Source organism: Lonchura striata, chromosome Z, assembly GCF_050655825.1.
Source record: "Lonchura striata isolate lonStrDom1 chromosome Z, ASM5065582v1, whole genome shotgun sequence".
NCBI lineage: Eukaryota > Metazoa > Chordata > Aves > Passeriformes > Estrildidae > Lonchura > Lonchura striata.
Genome location: NC_140740.1, coordinates 86,002,343 through 86,024,581, shown reverse-complemented (window position 1 = coordinate 86,024,581; position 22,239 = coordinate 86,002,343). Strand labels below are relative to the sequence as shown.

At 39.2% G+C, this 22,239-nt stretch overlaps 1 protein-coding gene across 13 annotated transcripts in view; it reads left to right on the top strand.

Moving 5' to 3' along the window:
* Nucleotides 1–22,239, top strand: part of DYM (dymeclin) — a 209,718-nt gene that overhangs the window by 23,797 nt on the left and 163,682 nt on the right. For 6 of the 13 annotated variants that reach the window (XM_085566101.1, XM_085566102.1, XM_085566098.1 and 3 more), the window contains 4 exons: nt 5,981–6,053; nt 6,305–6,409; nt 17,690–17,815; nt 20,127–20,269. In XM_085566101.1, the coding sequence (XP_085422227.1) occupies nt 5,981–6,053; nt 6,305–6,409; nt 17,690–17,815; nt 20,127–20,269 (447 nt within the window). The remainder of the gene's footprint in view (nt 1–5,980; nt 6,054–6,304; nt 6,410–17,689; nt 17,816–20,126; nt 20,270–22,239) is intronic. The other 7 variants (XM_085566103.1, XM_031507419.3, XM_085566100.1 and 4 more) reach the window with 2 other exon arrangements.

The window sequence follows — 22,239 nt, the reverse complement described above, 5'->3', positions numbered from 1 at the left end:
TTGTGACTGCTTGTTTCACCTCCAAAGCTGGTAACTCATTCCATGGCTCAAACTCAAAATCACAGCTGTTTGCAGCTGCCTGCCAGGGTCTAAAATGCTTCTGACCAAGGCCTGGAACCTCTAAAAATGTCTGAGAGACATTCTGAGTTCCAACAAGAGTACAGAATTTAGGCAGAATTACTAAAATGGGCTCATGTCCAGGAAATGGAGTATGTGTTATACAAGATGGAAGATGGCAGGAGAGATGCTCTTTGAGTAAGAATAATACAAATGTGTTCAAAATTAGTTGCACTCTCTGCCACAAATCTTTGTGTAGCCCTATATCATGATGCTCTCACAAATGATGGATAAGGCTTTCACGGTAGCCTTGATTTCTTTTGCTTTGGGGTAAATCCTGGAATCATTTTGGCTGGAAAAGCCCTCTAAGGTAAGATGATCAAGTCAACCCAGCACTGCCAAATCCAAGTCAAAGTACTGTTCAGTGTTTAATTTTATGTTGTTCGCTGCATGAAATCCAAAAAGTCTCAGAATACTAGAGCAGTGTGAGTGGATGGTGTGAGAACAACCAAGAGTGCCTGACTGTGGATTTCCTGCAATGAGGACACATGTTGAGGGCACCGAGTCACTGCTTGCTCATCGAGCAGTGAAAACTGTTCATTAAAATCTGTTTAACTCCTTGGCACCTGCCAGTGCTCTGGGGAAATCAGAACTGTGGTGCCAAAGGATTAAGTGCTACATGTTGAAATTATTTAATGCATTTAAATTGTGATGAGTGATCTCCAGGAGGGAAGTCAGCTCACTGATACACTGGAAAGGAGTATCTGCTTGTGTGTAAGATATCCCTGCAGACTGCCTGTGGGTTTATTCTTGGATTAAAAAAATGGCTCACCTCTTGCTTCAATGTACAGCATGCCACAGGGGGATGGGTGGAAAAGCTGAGACTTTTATCAGCTGGAACCCCTGTGATCTTTATTCCTTGCACTGGGAGTTCCTCACAGTGTGGTATGGAAAGTGATTCTTGTCACTGGGGTAGACCCAAGTTTATCCCATGTCTAGTAGCACTTGACTGTAATTTACAGTGACATTTATTAGCAATAATTCTGTGCATATTAATAGCAAATGTACTTAGCAATTACCTCTGAGCAGATTGTTCATGGGATGTTGTTGATTAGGAAAGTAATTGTGTGTGGTCTGCTGGTGAGGCAGGAAATGAGCTGCTCCTTGCCTCCTCTTTGGGTTTCCAGTTGGAGATGGTTCCTGTGAACTTCTTCAGGGTGTTGAGGTTCATAACATGCTGAGGTTACATAGCCATTAGTTTTGATTCCTAAAAATCTTACTTTAAAATATCTACAGAAGGTGGTAATAAGACATATACCTTCCTATAGTTCTTGTGCTCAGCTATAGGAAGGTGAAGTATCATGAATGAATTGTATTAAACTGTAGTTGTGCTAGGGCCTGTTAAAAGTAAGCAGAAGAAAATGAAGTGTTTTGTTGTTTGTATTTTTATAATTAAGTGTAGCTTTCTTGAATTTTTGATGTCTACTTTTTGGAAAATAGAATATTCGTGTAATTATTATGTATAAATTATTATAATAATATTAATTTCTTATTATAATATTATTATTCCTATATTCATCTTAATTTTACATGGATTCATTAGTATGTTTACAGAAATTTCGCTATCTTTGGTGAACATGCTTTTTAAAAATTAAGTTCTTAGTCATCCATACTGTTTTTTCATTTGCCAGAGCTTGGCATTATTTATAATTCTTCAATTGTGAGCATAAAACAAAGCCTTATAAAAGACATTATTATATAAACTTTGTGATGTAAATAAAATATCCATATTAAAAGAAGTTTTAATGCAATGTCTGAATTTTGAAGTTTCTGTATTTCCTTACTCCCTGGTCAGTAGTCATTGGAAAGAACAGTGCAACACCCAACAACACAAACAGCTTCTTTATGCTGTGGTCCATTTTCATATGCTCTGTTCAGTCTCTTAGCCTTCTGAGAAAGGTTATTTTCTTTTCAGGATCATCTCACAACTCCTTTGGAAGTCACTCTGTGGTGGTGTTTGCTTCCCTATGAATATCACATTTTTATCCTTCTGGTTGGACATTATCTTCTGGTGCCATGCTCTCAGATTTAAGTACAGCACCTGGGAGCTCAGAGCACTTCACTGCAGTGCCAGCACATCAGCATGCTCACACTGCAGTCAGCACCTGCTCTGGGGTATTTGGTGTGTCAGGGAGAAGTGTATAATTATAATCTGGTGTATGGAAAGTGTCCCTGTCACTGGCTGTTCAGAAATACAGGCTGTATATGACATAGTCACGATTGTTCAGATAGCATGTTTTATAGTTGCCTTGTCTGGAAGAATTCTTCTCTCAGATTTTGCAGTTCATATGCTTTCACTTTTTCTGAATGTGCAGTTCATACTTTTTGCTGCAACACTGTGCTTTAAGCTCAGAAGAAAGCTGTGCAACTGTGCTTTGTGTCATAAAATTGGATTTTTTTGAGGTTTGAGTGCATGGGTGTACTTTAGCCTAACAAATAAATTGCCCTGGATTGAGTCCCTGCTAATAGTGCTGTTATTGATTTCCTTCAAAAGAAGGCCTACCATTAATAGAAATGTATTCTTTTTGAGGAGTTTCAGATGGTGCAGCCTTTGCCTCTTCATCCATAATTGGAATTTGCTTACAGTTTTTGAGAATATTGGAGAATTTTGATTGCAGGAAAGTCCACAGAGAGACTAAACCCATTTAGTTTAAGATTCAGTGAAAATGTCTTGATATGAATAAATCCTGAAGTGGGGTCAGCATCTGCTCAGCTGAAGTTGGAGTTAGTGTCACTAACACAAATCATTCATTTTTCCTATGTCTGTATGCTGTAATTTCTGCAAAGTCTTTAACTGTATTTTGACTCAAAGGTGCAGGAGAGCATGTGCTGAGTATTGTATTTTAAATCAGACTGTCAATTCATTTAAACTGTTCCCTGAGCTGTAGTAGGAAGCTTTATTAATTATCTGTACAGGAGTTTTTAAACACAAGGCTACTAAGGGCTGTTTGTGAAATATTAAAGCAAATAGGAGAACACAGCGAAGGGAAGAAATAAAACCACATTTACTGTGAGCCTTAAATGATTTCATGAGTGTTCAGCTATCACATAAAGGAAATGAGGGAAGGCAATCAATTTAAGTACTCATTATTATCAAGTAGAAGTTGTAAGTTTTTGAGGGTAATTAGAGCTGAAGATCAAACCACAAAACCTGTGGAAGCTCTAAGTCTGTTTTGCAAGGAATTATTTATTACTTGTATCCAGGTTCTGTATGAGCAACAGGGTAGAAAAACAAGTAGCATTTAAGATGAGGCTATACCTTGTTATGCCTGAATATCTTACTGATGTTGATCTTAAGCACATCCACCAGATCAGGTCTTACCAATGTAGTAGTTAGGTTCTTGAGAAGATGGAGCTGGACTGGTTTTAAAACTGGGGCCTCCTGGCATCTCTACGTTCCTCTGCATAAGCCATTTTAGCTGTGTAGTGTGTGCTAATCCAGTGGTGGGGGTAACTTTGAAAAAGTAAAAACAAATGAAAAAATTGCATTACAAAAAAATTTTAACAGTGTATATAAATATGTATATATATGCTTATATACATATATCTTTGTATATATATATGTATATAAATCTACACACACACACACACACACATACACACACACACACACACACACACACACACACATAAACCAAACCCAAAACAAACAAACCTCACCAAAAAGTCAAAATCCATTAAATTACTTGCAAAATAAAATAATCCACATTTGAGGACTTAAATATAGCTGATGAAAAAATGGTACTTCAGCATAACTGGACATTTTAAAACCTATGTAATAGCAGTCACATCTGCAGTGGAGTTCGGAAGATACACCTATGATTCCTCTCCCTTCTCTAATTTTATCTGGACAGGTTCACCCTGTACTTATTTTCCCCAAGGCTTTACAGGTCTTTGATCCAAGTATGTGATCTATTAATGTGAATGAGTCTTGTGTGTATTGTCTTTATCCTGCTATTGAAAGAGGCATTGTTTATGAAAACACAGAGTGTTCTGTGTTTATAGCTCTCTCTCACGTTATAGATTTGGCTTGCATCCTCCTCATTGTCTTGGCAAGATGAAAATTAAACAAGAATGCATGTTCTCCAATTGGGAAAAGGATACATTAATTACTGTAGCTGAACGACATTGATTACGGCAATTAAGCTTTTTTTTTTTTTTTTAATAACATCTTTCATTCTATGGGACTGTACTAACCCAGTCTTTTCTTCCGTTATTTTGAATATTGTCTTGAGGGAAAAGCCTTCTTTCATATTCAAATAACCTTATTCTCTGTTCAGATGAGTTGTGCATACAATGTGATGGAAAATAGTTATGTTTTAAAAATGCACTCACTTTACTTTTTTAACCTTTTTCTTATCTCTTTTTTCTGTTAGGAGGAAAAATAGGTAGTTGTTGGGAACTTCTAGCAGTCTTGCTTTATAAGCATTTTCTAGGTTCAGAAAGCCTTAGGAGAATGTCACATTCAAGTTACTTTAGAATATATTATCTGTGCTCCATTATTGGCTGTGGTTTCTGTCCAAGGTTAAATACCCTGAGCAGTTCTTGGTTTTACTCACAGGAGCTGCATTGTGTTACTCATGGGGGATTCTATATAAAGGAAACCATGTTTCCGTGATAAAAAACTGATTTCCTTTAGAATATGCAGTTCACTAGGTGACAATTTTTAATGTGTTTTTAATAAACTGATTGTGGAAAGAAATAATTTTGCTTTATAGTGAATATTCCCCCTGGTGTACTTCTTAAAATTGAGTTCTGTATTCAAGAACAAACTTGGGTTAAGCAGAGTAACACCTCTGTAACCTGGCTATAAAGCTGTGTTTATGGCAGGACTTATTTATTTGAAAATACAAAATAAACAGGCATTTGGGTAATTATTGTGCTGCAATGCTGTAATGCAGGGAATCAGCTATGCCACTTTTAAGTCATTCAGCACTATAAACCCCTCCACTTCTTTATGATGTTGTAGGTTTCTCATCATAATTTTATTTTGAAAGCAGAATAAATCCTGAGATGAGCCAAGAGATTTATCTTCTGGGGTTTTATATAACTTCAAGTGGTTTAATGCGTTTTTTCTCAATAAGTCTTGAAAGTCTTTTGTTACAATTGCTTTTAAAAATTACTGATGTAAAGTATGAACAGTTTTATTGCTTAGAATATTTGCAAGTTTTTAAATAATTCTTAATCACTGCATGCATTTTATCACATTATATATGACTAGAGAAAGATTTCTGTTCCCTTAAAATGTACCAACTTGTCATTGACAACTTCCCCAATGAATAAATGTATATCCATGAAAACATTGTATCTATATTACTCTAGAGCAGGGGCTACCTGTTTAGTAACCACATTCTTTTGATGTTCTTTTATAATGTTGCTCAGTCTATACTAGGCAAATGAAACTGTCTCTGATTATTCTGCGCTTGTGTTTGGAAAACAAAGTGGGAAAATATGTGAAGTGCAGGGAATTTTGAGAGGGCATTTAACTGTGGGACAGTGAGAAGTCACCGGTGATTTGTTCAGCTGTTAGTAATAACACTGTTTAATATGATCTTCTGTACTAGCAAAGGAAGGCTGGATGTGCTAAATATTAGCACATTCCCACAACAGCAACATCTCATTTAATTTATGCAGTTGTTATTGGTTACTTTTTTATGCAAAAAAGAGAAGGCATCACAATTTTCTCTGTTAATAATCTCAAGTGCTTTCTATTTCAGGAAAATGTCCTATCTCCTTTAACAGCTAGAACTTCTAATTTTTGTTCCTTAATTAAGATACTGATCATCTACACTTGTGTGTTTGAATCTTTGCTTTGTTTTGGTATTTGAAAATCCAGAAATTCTTTGCTGTGTTTCTTTTTTAGGAGCAGAGTGTGAAGACCTCATAGAAGAGTTGCTGTGTTGCCTTGTCCAGCTCATTGTTGAAATTCCCCTCTTGTAAGTAGGCTTTTTTCTTTTTTTTAACTTAGTCTTCTTTTATAAACTAAGCATTTGAGAGGATATGAAACTTGTAGTAATGAGTTTATAATATTTAAATAGTTGTATTTGAATGTTCCATGTGATGGAGCAGTACAGATAATGTTAAGCTGCTGCCAGTGCCAGCCCTGAATATTCTCTTGGAAGAAGTACATGATGAAGGTCTCACACGCAGTTCAAACCATCAACAGAAGTTATTCCGTTTGTTTCAGGTACCCCTGTCAGCACACAGACAGTAACTGGTGGAAATGGTTGTGCTCATGGTACAGGGGAAGGTACAGTGGAGGTGTCACTTCAGCTCTGGGGTATGCAGTAAGGTGAAAACTAAAGTTCTTCTGCAGTTCTGTGGGGGTTTAAATTGCAAAAATAAATCATACTGTGCTATTTAATACTGATTTCTAAAATTCCAGTGAATTGATGTGTGAAGAAGGGACAAGAGAAATTAATAAATGGAATGTTTCTGTAGATCTCCAGATTTGTTTACATGGCTTTTTTTCATGCATCTGTTGTATTTGAGAAATGTTTGATTCCACGTATTCCGCGTCTTTTTGGGAAATGTGTCATAAAACATACTTCAGTGTTTTATGTAGGAGAGCATGCTTTGTTCTTTGGGGAAAAAAGTGTTCTTTCACTTTTCTGGAAGTGTTCTGATGACTTTTGACTATTTTCCCCATGATAAACTTTACTAAAAGTAGAGTGAGCAGTGTTAAATTAGTTGTTAAATTGCATTGTAGTCTGTGTCTAAAATGTAGTGCCTGAGCTGAAGTGTGGCAGCTTTGGAGGAGTTTCAGATTGTCTGTTACAGTGTAGTGTAGAGCTCTGCTATCTTGTAGCTGGGATTGTTCTTTTTGCTGGAAAACTGACAAAGATGCCATGTTTTTTGAAACACTGCTGTTATTAGATGCAGCTCTGTCAACGTTAACGTGAGGGATTTGTGTAGGTAGAGTGTAATGAATTAGTGGTGTGATTCAAAGTGTCAGTTCACAGAGCTTGTCAGGACTTCCTGGAGCACATACAAGCTCTGTTTGGAGCGGATTAGAGGAAGTACAAAGGGCTTAGAGGACTGTGATACACGGGCAAGTTCATAAATCCTGCAGGGTTTTATTTTTCTTTCTTGGAAGTACCTGTGTGTGTGTGTAGTCTGGTATCCTTTATTCTGCCTTTCCAGCAGGAGAAATATGCCAACATGATATTCCTCACCCACTTTTACAACTGAACCTCTCAGCAGCTGTTTCTGTGTGATGTGGCTGCTGCAAGTAGAAGCAGCTGCTGAAAGCAGTTAGATTATTACAAAATCTAATTCTAAAATGGCTTATTTAAAAAGCAAATTATAAAGTCCATCCATAATTTGATATTCAGCTATATCAAAAACTTACATTTCATAAGAGAGAGATGTGGAAGACTTTTGTTTTGTGGTTGGTTGTTCTTTTTTTGTGAAATAAGTTATTTTAGCTAAACTTCTCCTGAAACAGCATGTTGCTGATTGCTAATAAATACTAACACTTACAAAAATATGTATTACTGTCTTGTTTATCACTAGAATATGTTTAACAATGTGATAATGCCTTAACTAAGAATTTTGTTCCCATATAATCAAAAGGGAAATAGATAGGGGAAAGGACATACTGGAAAACTTGTGCTCTCTAATACACAGTCCAGCTGTGTTCTTCAAAAAGGTGTTATAAGGTATTACTTTATTTTAAATTTTGTTCAAGAGAGTGATGAGGATGGTTTTCATAGTGAGTTTCCTTGCTTACCTCCCTCTCCCTGGTCAGGTATCACTAGAGATTCTTTGCCTGTTTTGTTTCAAGGGACTAGTCCATTTTTGTCTTTAGCTGGTACGAATCAAGAGAACTGCAAGCCTAGTATGTGAATTTGGGGAAGGAATTTATTGAGTGGAGTACATGAAATATTCAAAATTGTAATGATCAAACTTGTAGGATCACCTGTGAGAGAGCAGACAGTTCTGGCAGCTTGCAGTGGCACTGTAAGAGAGTGTCTATCTGTAAAGATACTATTAAAGATGATTTTTTTTTTTTTTGTGACAGATCATTAAAATCTCCATGCTTAGCTGGTCTTTGAAGCATATGTCAGAATAGCAAAGATTTTATTAGGAGCATTCAATAGCCTAAACAGAGGATTTTGACCATTAGTGTGTCCCTTGGGTTCTGTAGATGCAGTTTGGTAAAGGAACCGATACAGCTGGCAACTGCTGTCTGAATATATTACTTGCCTGCACCCGTTAAAGCTTGTATTTTTCATCTTCTCTGAAACTGTAACTTTTTTTAAAGCATGGAAAGCCATCTCCACCTTCAGAATGCAGCAACAGAGGTACCTATGCAGCTGTTTTGCACTGCTTCCTTTTGAACATGTTCTGAATGTCATGTCAGGTGCTTGGGTTACCTGTGTGTGGTATTTTGCAGACAGATGCACAGTTGTTCCAGGCTGGTTGTAGAGCAGCCTTGAGGAGAAGGATTTTGGTATATCCTGGTTATATCCCAGAGGTTGTGAGAGGCTGAACATGCCCCAGCCATGTGCACTAGGAGCCAGAAACCTCCTGTGCCCTGGGCTGATCCCCCAGCGTGGGCAGCAGGGCAGGGGGGATTCTGCCCCTCTGCCCCTGTGCTCTGCTCAGAGCCCACCTGCAGAGCTGCCCCAGCCCTGCTGCAGCAGCACAAGGACGTGGAGCTGCTGGAGCCAGCCCAGAGGAGGCCACGGAGCTGCTGCCAGGCTGGAGCCCCTCTGCTCTGGAGCCAGCCTGGCAGAGCTGGGGCTGTTCCCCTGCACAAGAGAAGCTCCAGGGAGAGCTCAGAGCCCCTGCCAGGGCCTCAAGGGGCTCCAGGAGAGCTGCACAGGGACTGGGGACAAGGCAGGCAGGGACAGCACACAGGGAATGGCTCCCACTGCCAGAGGGCAGGCACAGATGGGAGATTGGGAATTAGGAATTGCTGGCTGGGAGGGTGGGCAGGCCCTGGCACAGGGTGCCCAGAGCAGCTGTGGCTGTCCCTGGATCCCTGGAAGTGTCCAAGGCCAGGCTGGACAGGGTTTGGAACATCCTGGGACAGTGGAAGTTGTCCCTGCCCAAGGTAGGGGGTGGTACTGGATGAATTTTAAGGTCCTTTCCAAACCCAAACCATTCTGGGATTTTAATGGTAATAAGCTTGGGCTTGTCAGGGACACTGAATTCCTGAAGGCTCCAGTCTTTTCCTGAATATGGGCAGATGTCACTCACCCCTGAACTTGTTCTAGTTACCAGCCTTGGCAGAATAATCTCTGCGTACAAGTCAACTTAGAGCATATTTGGAAGTTGCAGTTGGACTGTCTTTCTCAAAATTAATAAGGAAGGTGTGGGATGTAGAATAAGATAAATGTCAAATTTCAGTCCCTTATTATGAAACTTTTTTTTTTTTTTTTTTTTTTTTTTTTTTTTTTTTTTTGTTAGGAAAGGCTGCAGAGCCTTTCTGGGAGGCAGAGTATTTCTGTAAGTGTCTGAGGTTTTTACAGGGAATTTAAGAAAATCTTTTGCAAAGTTGGTTTGTATTGGAAAAGGCAAATGTGCTTTAAGGCAGAAATAGGTTGCAGTAGGGGCTCTGGGACTCTGCAATATTGTGGTGCTGTGTATGAGAGTTAATAAAAATATCTTGAATTACCTTTCTGAAAAACAGGCTGTGCTGCATTGTACAAAATGCCAGGGATAAAGGTTTCAGGTTTAATTTTATAGGAAATACAGTTTTCAACAATTAGACTTGTGCAGTCCCTTATAACACTTGTGTTACTGAATGTTGATGTTTGATTTATGGTTCCTTTGGGTGTGCTATGGATACTCTGCTTTTTCTTTGGTTTTGCTAATGTTAGCACTCAAGAGTGTACATTAATGATTAGAACTGCATAGTTGGCAAAAAGATACAATGTTAGTATTTAATTGTATGACTTCTATGTAGAAAGTATTGGTAACATTTTGTTGCAGGATGGAGCTCCCGAAGCTTTAAATTATAAAGGCTTCTTTCAGCAGCTTGTTAAGAGCTGGTATCCATAACTGAACATCTGGTTGTTATCAGTGCATTTTCACTTCATTAAAAACTATAAATGCATGTGGAGGAAAAATGAAATACTGTGATCTAGTTACATCACTCCTAAGTAGCACCCTGTGGTGCCAGTACAATTTAGCTGGTATTTCTATTACATTCCCTTATTTTCTCTAGTTATGGTTTTTTTAGGGTGCAGTCTTAGTTGTTTGGAAATGTTGACACTGTTGACAAAGTTTTGACTCATTTACGGATGCTCGCTGCATTTTATGGGAGCTTAAAAGTCAAATGTAGGACAAAGAAAGGCAATACAATTGATTATAAAGCTCTACAAAATAACTGCAGTGTAGGATAGGTGCCGTGTATGGATGATGAGAAATGTTTAGATTTTCTTTTTCGCCAGTTGTGAACAGCAGAGTGATTAAGAAATGTTTTCTGTTCCAGCTAAGGAGTGGGATATTTTAATTATTTTTGTTCCTTTCAAAAGAACAGGTCAGAATAGTTCTTTTTATAAAGAGTCTATTCAAGGAATTTTTATCAAGATTGTAGTAGCTCCATTATTTGGAAAACATGTGACTTTTGCATTTTTGGCAACTTTGTCTAATCATCAAAGGCAAAATTCCATCTGTTGAAACTGAGGTTGAAGGTAGTGAAAACATCCAAACTGAGAGAGATTTGTGTTGCTTCACTTTGAAGAGCCTCGAAGTTTGAGACTATTGTGCTCTGTTTAGGAGGGAGCTGATTCATATAAAGGGAATTTTATTTTCTGCTGCACCTTGGGGTGGTAGGAGAACCTTTATCTGTATCACATATTCTCACTCTGTTCTAGTTTAATTTTTATTTTAGACCTAGATCAGTATTTTTCTATGACCTATCTGTTCACTAGGTGTGCTTTAATTTGTAGCAAACTTCCTCACCTCAAAGTGCAGTATCAGAGGTCTGTACAGTTTTTTCTACATTATACTGTGTATCATATTCCTAATAATCTGCTTTCATATATGGTTTTCAGCCTGTTTTCACAAAATATTATGGGTGTTTGAAAACCTCTGGTTGCAGGTATTTGTGTCTCAATAGTAAAGACAGGGAGAGGCTGTGAAGATGGTTTGCCTTTCACTTAGGCTGCATCACTGAAATGAAGGATGTGATTCCTGTGGTCTGGATTTGTGTAGAACTCTCTGATGGTCTAATGTAGTTGTTTGATCACCTGGGCCATCTCTTCTTTCCTAGGGGTTGGATGTTTCACCTGGGAGTCTCTGTGGCTGTCCATTTTTATAGGAATTTGGGCTGCTCTTTTGTGTTCTGTTTTTTGAAAAGTAATGTATTTTAATTCGTTTTAGTGGATATTGGTAACAAGACTTGGTGATATGAAAAGTAAATTGAGAATAATACAACTTCTCTGTGCAATATTTAGAAGTCCAGAATTTCTTCTAGTATTTTTAATCTGTAGAGAGAAGAAATAAGTATCAGTGAGGTGAAAATACACACAGTGACATAGTCTTAGATGCTTTAGGAACAGTCTGTGAAAAAAAGCTCCCAAGTTCAGCTCTCATGTTAATCCCTTACATACTACCTTTAGAATATTTCCGTATTGTTGATGCTTCAGGGGCTAAAGCCCCTCTGCTCTGGAGCCAGCCTGGCAGAGCTGGGGCTGTTCCCCTGCACAAGAGAAGCTCCAGGGAGAGCTCAGAGCCCCTGCCAGGGCCTCAAGGGGCTCCAGGAGAGCTGCACAGGGACTGGGGACAAGGCAGGCAGGGACAGCACACAGGGAATGGCTCCCACTGCCAGAGGGCAGGCACAGATGGGAGATTGGGAATTGGGAATTGCTGGCTGGGAGGGTGGGCAGCCCTGGTACAGGGTGCCCAGAGCAGTTGTGGCTGCCCCTGGATCCCTGGGAGTGTCCCAGGCCAGGCTGGACAGTGTTTGGAGGTTTAGTGGGAGGGGTCCCTGCCCATGGCAGGGGGTACAATGAGGTGATTTTTAAGGCCCCTTCCAAGACAAACCATTCTGGGATATTTTTTTCCTCACCCTATTCTCCAGTTCAGAATACCCAGCATGGGGAAGATGCAGTATGAAATATCAGAGATGTTTTCTGCTTCCAGTGAGTGTTCGCTGAGTGCCCCCTTGGAACATCTCCCAAATGTCTGGAGTCAGCTGTAATGAGTATAGAGCATTATCAGCTGCCACAGTGCATGTGTGCCATCAGTGAGTGTAAAATTAGGAATGTTTCCAAGAGGAAAGATTATGTTCTTTTTGAGTTGTTGTACTTGTATCCTGAGACTGATAGCCAGATATTGTATTTGCTTTTCAGTTTTCAAAACTGATCCTATTCTCTGTGGTGACTCCTCTTTCACCTTTCTGGTGGGCCCTCAGGAAGCAGGAAAATGAAACCTGGTTCCTGTATGATTTGAGACTTTTTGTATGAATCAGCCCTTTTGGCAACTCTCCTAAATTAGAAAATGGGTTACCTTTTAACCTTTTAATACTCGGAGTAGACAGCTCTGGCTGGGTGAAAGTTCAGGAAAATATTTGAACAGGGAGGGGGCTTGGTCTAGGGGTGGGAGCTGAAGTTTGGAGTTTGGTTTCTGACTGTTCAGGCTGTTTGCTCTGTAGGTGTGAAATAATTTATGAGCTCTCAGCCTCTGTGTGCTGATATAGAAATAGCTGCATTTCACTGACTAATTAAAGTGTTTACAACAGCATGTGCCTTCAGAGTGTTAATTGGAGTTTGCAGCTGAGATTTTGCTCTATGGTGCCTCTATGCTTCACCTCAGTTCCTCTGTCACAGACCTCTCTCTCACAGGCAGGGAACAAAGCTGAATGATTGGGAGCACAGAAAGCGCTTGTGAGCGGTGCTTGGCCCTGGAGAGAAGCCAGCAGCAGCAGGATGGTGACACATAGGTAGATTGTTGAAGTTCTTGGTAGGTGATGCTGATAGGAGGTCATCCACGTGGTTTTGAATGGATAAAGCAGATGCCAGGATACTGGGGAGCTGTGGTTTTAACAGGACCATAGTTCTTGTTCTGTGTGGGGTGATTGCATCATTTGGGAACAGTATTTGGGCTAAGGTTGGATGGGGCTTGAAGTGACCTGGACTAGTGGAAGGTGTTCCTGTCTGTGTCAGGGAGTGGAACTAGATGAGCTTTAAGGTCCTTTCTGACACAAACTAGTCTAGGATTTGATTATTCTAATTTACAAGTTTGCCACCAAAGTTAATATATAAAATAAATCAACTAAAATGTATGTTCTTGGTGGAAGACCAGAAGAGGAGTGATATTCTCTCCAGCCCATATCCTGGAAGAATTAGGTACTGCACCAATTTCTTCTAAAGCAGTACTACTGTATGTCTAAATACATAGAGCTGAAAAGAGACAAACAGCTGTAGAGGTCCCAGAGGAGCCCAGGATCTCTACCTGACAAAGCAGATTAAAATAGAATGTGGTCTGACTCAGTGGAATTTATTTCCCAGAGGTTGTGAACTTTTCATCCCTGGAAGTGTCCAAGGCCAGGTTGGGACACCATGGGATAGTGCAATGGGACTGGATGAGCTTCAAGGTGCCTCCCAACCCAAATAATTCTGTTATTCTAATTTTTGTCTTTTGATTTAATATGTTGTTATCAATGATTACTATAAATCATACAACTCCTTCATTGTTTAATTTAAAAGTTTTTATTGAAATGATCTGGCATCATTTGCTTTTGGAAGGAAAGAACTGATGTATGAGTTTTTCATTGAAATGTAGACACCAAACGTGTTATACACACACACATTTGTTCTGCTAGTATTGGGGAATCTTGGATTTTGGAGCTCTGCATTCTATGAAGAATCCATAATTTAACATAATATCAGATAGATATAATATGATGTGTCTTTTCTTCAGAGAATACATGTTTATGTATAAGGTTTGTTGCCAGAAATCAATTTTAGCTTGGGTGTCACATGGGAGAACCTGGCCTGCTCCATCTGGTCCAAGGATGTCACTGCATACAAGGTATGGTACCAGGAGGACAGCTGCCTGGGATAAGAGGAGAACCCAAATGCAGGAGAGAAATGATTCCTGTGAGTTCTGGACTTCAGTCTATCTCAGATTCTTTCTGTGTGAAAGATGTGTGTTTCTCAAGATGTCTTTTGAGACAGACCTGTAGTATCTGCCAACTTGTCTACCTGATATGGGAATGTATCTCCCTTTGGAAAGGAGAGAGAATAAAATGAAAACATTTAGAATAACTAATGAATATCCAAAAGAGAAAATCCAAAAGAAGAGAACGAAAAGACTTCTGCATGTTTGGGTACATTGCTTTATGAAGCCTATTTACACAGAATGTGAGCTCTATCTGTGGATTTTTTATTTGTTTTGCAAGACACTTGAGAAGTAAGAAAAAACCAAAAGCCACAGAAGCTCAAAACAACATGTAGTTGTTCTGACTTTCTGAGAGAAGTAGCTAAATAATTTTGACATGTAATTGATACATGAGTTCATTATTTCTAGTTTCCTCCTTATCTGCAAGCAAACAGTTTTCAGGGGAAGTTGAAGATCAGCATAAATTCCATGTAAAGTCATTCTGTATGACTGATAGCTTTGAATAAAAAAAAAAATCAAAACCAAGACCCTCTATTATATAGTCTCTCAATATAAATAAACAATGTGTTCTTTGAAGTTGAAAGAGGTGCTGGTAGTTCTTGTGATCCTTTAGAAATGCCTGAGTTTCAGAGAACCATATATTTGACCCATGGTGGATAAAATAATTTTGCTCTGAAGCTTTATCCTTGTGCGGATAAATTAAGGGCCACTGGATCTGGGGTGTTACTGCAGATATCAGGACCCTGCTTCTGATTATGACAGAACAGATTTAATTTGAACAGATTCTACATGTCTGAGTAGAGTGTTTCTACAGTTATATGTGTCCTGTCTGGGTTTTGAACTTAGAGAAAATGAGAATAACTCACTTCGTCGGACTGCTTGAATTTACCTTTCTGTTTTGGTTTTTTTTTTTAATCTGGGTTATATAAGGATATTGAAAGCAGACTTTTTTTCCTTAGTACAGTACAGTAATATCTTAGTTGGTTTTTAATGCTGATTCTTATCAAAACAGAAAATTATTTTGTAATGTTTCCTCAAATTTGCTATTCTACTTGTGTGGGTTGTAATAAGAATAAATGATTGAATGATTGAAATTGAGAAAAAGTGTACTAGACCCCGAAATTTGTTTCCTCTATGAATACTGACCCAGTGCATGCTGTAGTATGTCATGAAGTTATTACCCTTTTAATTAATCACCTTGGAGTAGGAGACATTGTTCTTGTATGCTCAGCCTTTGTCATAATAAGTTCCTGAATGTTTTTCTTATAATATCAAAAAAGTATTTCCCCAAACTGTTGCTTTTATTTTGATAGAAAAATATTTTTTTCTTTTTATTTTTTTTTTTTTTCTGGTGACTGAACTTTGATAATTGATATGTATGCATATAAGTCCTCTTTGCTTTGATTGGATGTGTGTGGGTGGCGGATTGCACAGCTCCTCTGGTTTGGAGAGGGAGCAGGCACTGTTCCTAGTGCAGGCTTGCTTCTGGCTCAGATGAATTTGCAGTGGAACTAGATCAGAGTGTAACCTCTGGCCTGATCTAATTATCAGCATTTACACTGGCGAACTTCCTCAGGAGTGGGCAAAAAGTCAGGTAACTTGCAGAGAGTAAAAATAATTCAAAAGGACATCATGATTTTCAGGAAAATGTTACTTAGGCAGTATGTCCTTTCCCAACCCTTCCCAAAACTTCAAATGTTTGGGATTCAAATACTCAAATGAAGTGAGAGAAAATAAAAAACAGTGAATATGCACAACCTTCATTTTTAAAAACATTTTTGTATGAGAGCTGGTGCAGTTCTATGGATTATGATCCAGGAAATTGTGATTCCAGTTTGCTGTTGGCTTTGGGTAAATAACTGCACTCTGGAGAAACTCTGGCCTGGAGCTGCTGCAGAAGAGCTTAACTTAAGCTGTCTGTGCATTGTGATGCGTGAAATTCTTATTTTCACACTTCACTGAAATGCATGCTGTTTACAACATATCTGGCAACACACTTGAGAGTATTAAGCCATTTGATTGTGTTAAAAATTAGACTGATTTAATCTAAATAGAATCCTGTGTATTTTAGTGAGGACCACAACAGCTGTGATCCTGAGACTAGTGAAAATCTAGTCTTTTCTGGGGTTAATTTGTTTTGCTTTGGGAAGTTGCACTGTAGTTTTCAAGTCATCATTTTTTCAAAGAAGCATTTAGTTTTATGCTTATACCTTTTCTAACTATTGATAATAAAACTTTTGGAAGGCAACATTGTAACAAAGAAAAATTTAGCACCACTGATTAAACAACATTGATGTTGATTTGTTCTTTGGTATTTTTATTTTTTAAAAAATCTTAAATAGAGGTACTATTAAATATTTACGTTTGACAGTATTAAACAGATTTTGAATTTTCAGTAGGTTCCAGGTCAGAAAATCTTGCTAACTGTTGCAGGGAAACCATAGCAATACTGGATTGTGAAGCATACTGTGAAAATTAAATAGTTACAGTGGGAGAAGCATTAAAAGGACTTGTGGTAACAATTACAATACTTCATAACAGTATTTCTGATAAACTGCAAGATGGTGCTGTTGCACCAAATGAAGTACCTCATTTTGGAGGATATAAAAATTATCTTTGGTTGAAAGTAAGAATGATAGTGGTTCATGTCCAAATCAGTTCATTGTGTTTTAAAAGGTTTCTTGCAGTCTGCAGTTTGTTACTGATTAAGGAGGCAAATGCCGTTTTTCTCTCTCTTTTAAAAAACAAGATTTATAACAAAGTCATTAGAGGCAGAGGTGGGAATGGAAAGCAAAAGATAATTTTAATAGTGTGCCTGTCATCTGTTCTGCTGCACAGCCTTTCCTAGTCAGCCTGTTCTAAATGAACTCTGCTGAACTGTCTTGATGTCTGTATTTAAGCATTGCACTCATTCTTTGTGATTATCTTAAATATCTTGTAATAGGTTGAAACTTTCTACTTCTGTGTTACCTCAGAAATCCCATTTAAAACTGGCCAATGTATGCGGTATCCTGATACCCTGAACATTTTGTACACTTGAGCTGGCATTTGTGTATTACATTCTTCTCAAAGGGATCCAGTTTTCTTGGCAGATGGAGCTGTGTTGGACTAGCTGGACATTCATCCCCTCACTTAGCATAATGGTTGTGTGACAGTTTTGTTTAATAGTACAAAGGACACACTTTTGAGAGATACTTATTATTTTGAGGAAGAAATACAATTTATCAATTGCAACTTGAGTGCTATGAGCAATACCTCTTTTTACATTGTTTTGTCCTTTGGTGTATGAAAAAAGTGCTTATTTCTAAGAAAAACACCCATTTTTGGTATGGAATTATTCTGAGTTTCTTGAATTCGCTGTTTACATGTTCCCAGTCGAAACTCTCTGTGTCACACAGTGTATAACTTCAGGTGAAGCTGCCAAGTATTCTTGGAAATCACCTTGTAAGCAACACAGTAGATTAATCTCTGTAATTTTCCCTTTATTCTGCAGAGATATTACATACAGCATTTCTTTGGAAGCCGTGACAACTCTCATTGTGTTCCTCTCCTGCCAATTATTCCACAAAGAGATTCTGCGAGAGAGCATCATTCACAGATACCTGATGCACGGTCGATGGTACGTCCTGCTCTGGGGTGCTGCCTATGGGCAAAGCAAACGCTGCTGGTGACTTCTTTAGGTTGTTTGTGCCTGAAAACAGAAGGCAGCAAAATGTTATCTTGATAGAAAATTTGTTCTGCTCAAAAGAAAAGAGATCACAAAAGCAAACATCTGTAAAGGCTCTTGGAGGGATTTGGGTGGAAATCTCACAGCCCAGACTTCAGTAAAACTAATTTGGAAATAGTTATTATATTTTGAGGGTAGTTTCACTAGCTTAAAACAGTGTTTACTTTTCAGGATGTTTTTTTGATTCAGCATTGAGTCTTGTAGCACTGTAGCCTAGAGAACTCAGGTCCCTCAGAAATGCTAGCACTTTCTTGCCATCAAGTCCTTGGAAAGATGAAGACACATGCTATGCTGAGCTGAAGGGAACACTTAGCCAGGGGTAGACTTGGTTCTGTGAGTAATACCACTTGTTCTGGCAAGTTGGTTGTTTGTGTTCAAGTGCTTTCACGGTGGCTTACATGCATTTTAGTCAGGCTCCCATTCATCCTCTTTCAGCTTCAAGTTCCATGTGGGCAGATTTCTCATAAATGTATTTATTCTCTGGTTTCCTGAAGTTTCTACTAGGTTTAAGAGACAGATACTACTCCGACATTTAGGGAAAGGAGGGACACCCAGCTTGGAGCACAGGGCAGACTTCAGCCTGAAACATCAGGAGGACAGAACCAGAACATCAGGATGTGTGGGGTGTCCTGGTACTTCAGTCTCTGGTCTGAGGAATCAAGGGTTTGGGGAAAAATGGGGAATGTTTGGAGGAAGACTTAGTATGTGGTCTAAGAGGTCTGATTTGGGAGTAGGAGGAGCCTGACCTCTGGAGAGAGATATGGGAATTTGGTGGCTGTGAATCAAGAGCAATGTGAGGGGTACTTGTGTGGCATCTCACCCCTAAGGAGAAGGAATCACCCAGGATTTGTAGATGTTAATGATGGAAAGAAATTACAAAAGTCAGAGGATCTGCCAAGTTTTATTAGTAAATTACACACTTGTCATGGAAAACAGTGTGTTTGTCCCTGATACCCCAGACTAAGCACAGTGGGGTTTGGATAAAGGTGGGGTGGCTGTAATGGAAGAAAGAGAGGGACACAGAAAGAATTGGATCAAAGAAGAGGAGAGAGAAAGGAAGGAAAAAAGAGAGAGATCTCTAGTCCTGCTTCCAGTGTCGGTCCAGTTAATGGGATGTCCTGGGGCCCTGGGCTTTGTGGGGCACATTTAAATCTTCCACTCCCTGGGGAGAAGTTTCCCACTTTTTGTGCAAGTCATTCTCATTCGCAGCAGTTCTTTCAGATCTGGAAATGGGTTGGAGGCTTTGGGGTCTCGGATGGGCTCGTTCCCCACTACAGTGCCCGATCCCTCTCAGTTCCATCCCTGCACCTGTGCTGAGCTGGGTTGTGCTTTTCTGCAGGAGCCACAACCAGTAGATGTGTCCCAGAAAAGGCTGCCCTGCCTCCATATGGCCCCTTCTCCATCCCATCTCTTGTGTTTTTACCAACAGGCCTTGTTTGTTATTCCCAAAAATCCTTGGTTGGCTCCACACCACGCAGCTCTTGGTATTTCAGACATACACATTAGCCCCTCACCTTCTGGGCTTCTGCAGATGGTCAGAGGGTCCATCCTAATAGATCTCCTTCTTTTCAGCTCTGAATCAAATGAGAATGGGAGCCAGCTGTTTGCTTTTGTGGAAATGCTACTCTGTTTTGGAAATACTGTAACCTTTTAGTTAAACCAAACAAATTCTACCGCCAATTTTCAGATTCACTGATGTGAGGTTGTTTGTTTCATTGGTCTTTGCAAATTCCTAGACTTATGGAATCCTTGAGGTATGAAAATTTGTTTAACATTAGTTCTGAGCTGCACACACAGACAAAAAAATTGTGTGTGTGGAGAGGTGCTGTTGTTACCTGTACTGTGTTACTAGAACATGAAGGAAAAACTGGAAAAATACAGAGTTTCTTTCCATTGCATAAATATTTTTTACCATTGGTGTATTGAGGTGAATACAATGATTCTACAAACTAAATGGTTTATTTAAAAGTAGTATTAAAAAAACAAAAACCAAAGGCAGTTTTCATTATCCTACTGTGGAAGATGCTCCTTCAGACCCCTGCTGGAGTCTGGGCAGCTTTGCATGGGCAAGACCTTGGTGTTCTTTCCCTTTCCAGTCTGGTCAGCACTGAGAGAGTTACTGACCATCTTTAATGCCAAACACTAGCTAATTTTTGTGAGTTGTGAGTCAACTGAAGTTTTTTGTATTTCTTTTTATTTCCAGTCTTCCATACACCAGCAGACTTGTGAAAACTTTACTGTATAATTTCATTAGACAAGAGAGAAGCCCTCCTCCAGGGACCCATGTCTTTCAGCAGCAAACAGATGGAGGAGGACTGCTCTATGGAATTGCATCTGGGGTGGCAAGTGAGTCTGATTTTCTATAAATTGTACTTCAGACCATATGAAGTATTGCCTTCTGTGTGCCCTCTCTTGCAGACACACCTGTAGCCCATTTCTTTTTCAGCAAGTGATACCAGTGTAAAAAAGCTGTCCACAGGCCTGCATGGCCCATCTTGAAATGTGTTAGAATCTGAAGTAATTATACCTGCAGGACAGCAGATGGTAAAAGCATCACCTAGCCCCTGTTTTTTTTCTTACTGACACATTAAAAAACCTTCAACCAACCAAGTAGTGCCCTATTTGATGAATCACATACTTCAAGTTACTTAAAATGTTGCAAGGAATAGTTTTATGTACAGATTTTATTCTTTACAATTACTCTGTGCATGTGGTGACCTGCTCTGTGACTCTGCTTGAGCAAAAGGCTGGGCTAGGTGGTCCCAAGGGGTCCCTCCTAGGAGGGTTCTTTGATGTAAGGGAGAAACCTATATAGGAATTTTTGTAAGATATTGTGCCTTTCCCAGTAAGTTGACTAATGTTTTTTCCTGATAAGCATGACTATATTCTGACCTTTCCCAGACTGTTTACTGTAGAGAAATATTGCCTGAAGAATAGCGAAGACTTGATGCCATTTGTTGTTCAGAAAAAGGTTTCTCATTTTTGTTGTACTATACACTCTGTTTTGGTTGGTGGCTGCTCCCTTCCCCACACCAGATGTGTTTTACTGGTGTATAAAAATCTGTCCTGGAGGTTTTTTCTTTTCCACTGAATGAGAATAAAACATAATACAGTGCTAACAGCAAAGGTAGATATTATTTTCTTACTCCCCGATAAACTAGAGAACACTTTGCAAGTCAGTTACTGTTAAAACCGATACTATTTATTTAGCTCTTTTGTGAAATCAATTCACTGGCAGCCTCCTGAGGGAATATTAAAGTTCAGGCCGCAAGGGGTCTGCCAGAATTTGCAGTCGGAGGCAGTGCCCGCGTCCCTCCTCACGGCGGCAGTAAAAGCGCACGGCTGCTGCACACAGCTCCTTCTGCGCTCCGGGCTACACCCTCCAGGGCCGTGCCTGGCTTGTGTCCCTAACCTAAACCCAGCAAAAAGTAGTGGCTTGCTTTGCGATTCACTTACACACACGCCTGATTAATTAAATTGTTCCTTGCAGGAGCAATTGTTTTATTCGAGAGTCCTATCAGGTATATTCTTTTCCTGCGTTTCAATTGCAAGGGGAAATTGCTCTTAACATGCTTTTCTGAAGCAGTTTCCAGAATCTGTTTTGTAGTTTTTTAGTTTTTACTGCATATTTTGGTACATATTAATACCTGAGTAATTGCTGTTACTTACGTTATTATTAGTTTTGATCTCTCTATTGTCTTTCTCTATTGTCTCAGTGATGCCACAGGCAAAACACTTCTTCCCCTCTTCTGGCTACTTAACTGATTTGTAAATCCATCCATATTGCCACCACTTGAGCCTCCGTCTGTAACACTTCTTACATGATATCTCCCATGACTTTTTACTCGTTGTATATTAAGTTTCCATTTCTTAATGCAAACTCTTAAGATTTCAGCCTACATCTGTTCTTGTCTCTTCCTACACTCCCACCTCCTTCACTGCTCTTGAACCATTCCCTTAGCAACTACCTTGGCATACGCCTACGCTTGTTTTCTTGCTTCTTTCATGAGTACCTGAAGTGCCATCTCTTAGCCCAGCAAATTAAGTGTCTTCATTTAAGGCTTTAAGAAGAGGAACCTTTTTAAAGAGCTTTCTAATTTCCTGCCTGGGAAAAGGGAAAACAGGAGTACCACATCCTGTTAAAAAACAGAAATATTTTTCTGTTTTTATCCATGCCCAGACAGTTGCTTGAGATTTTTTTTAAAATTGTTTGCCTATATATGATGTTGGACTATAGGGGAAACATGGGCACAGTAGGATTGTAGAGTAAATGGCATATTTGCCTGTCTTATCTCTGAATTAACTCTTATCAAATC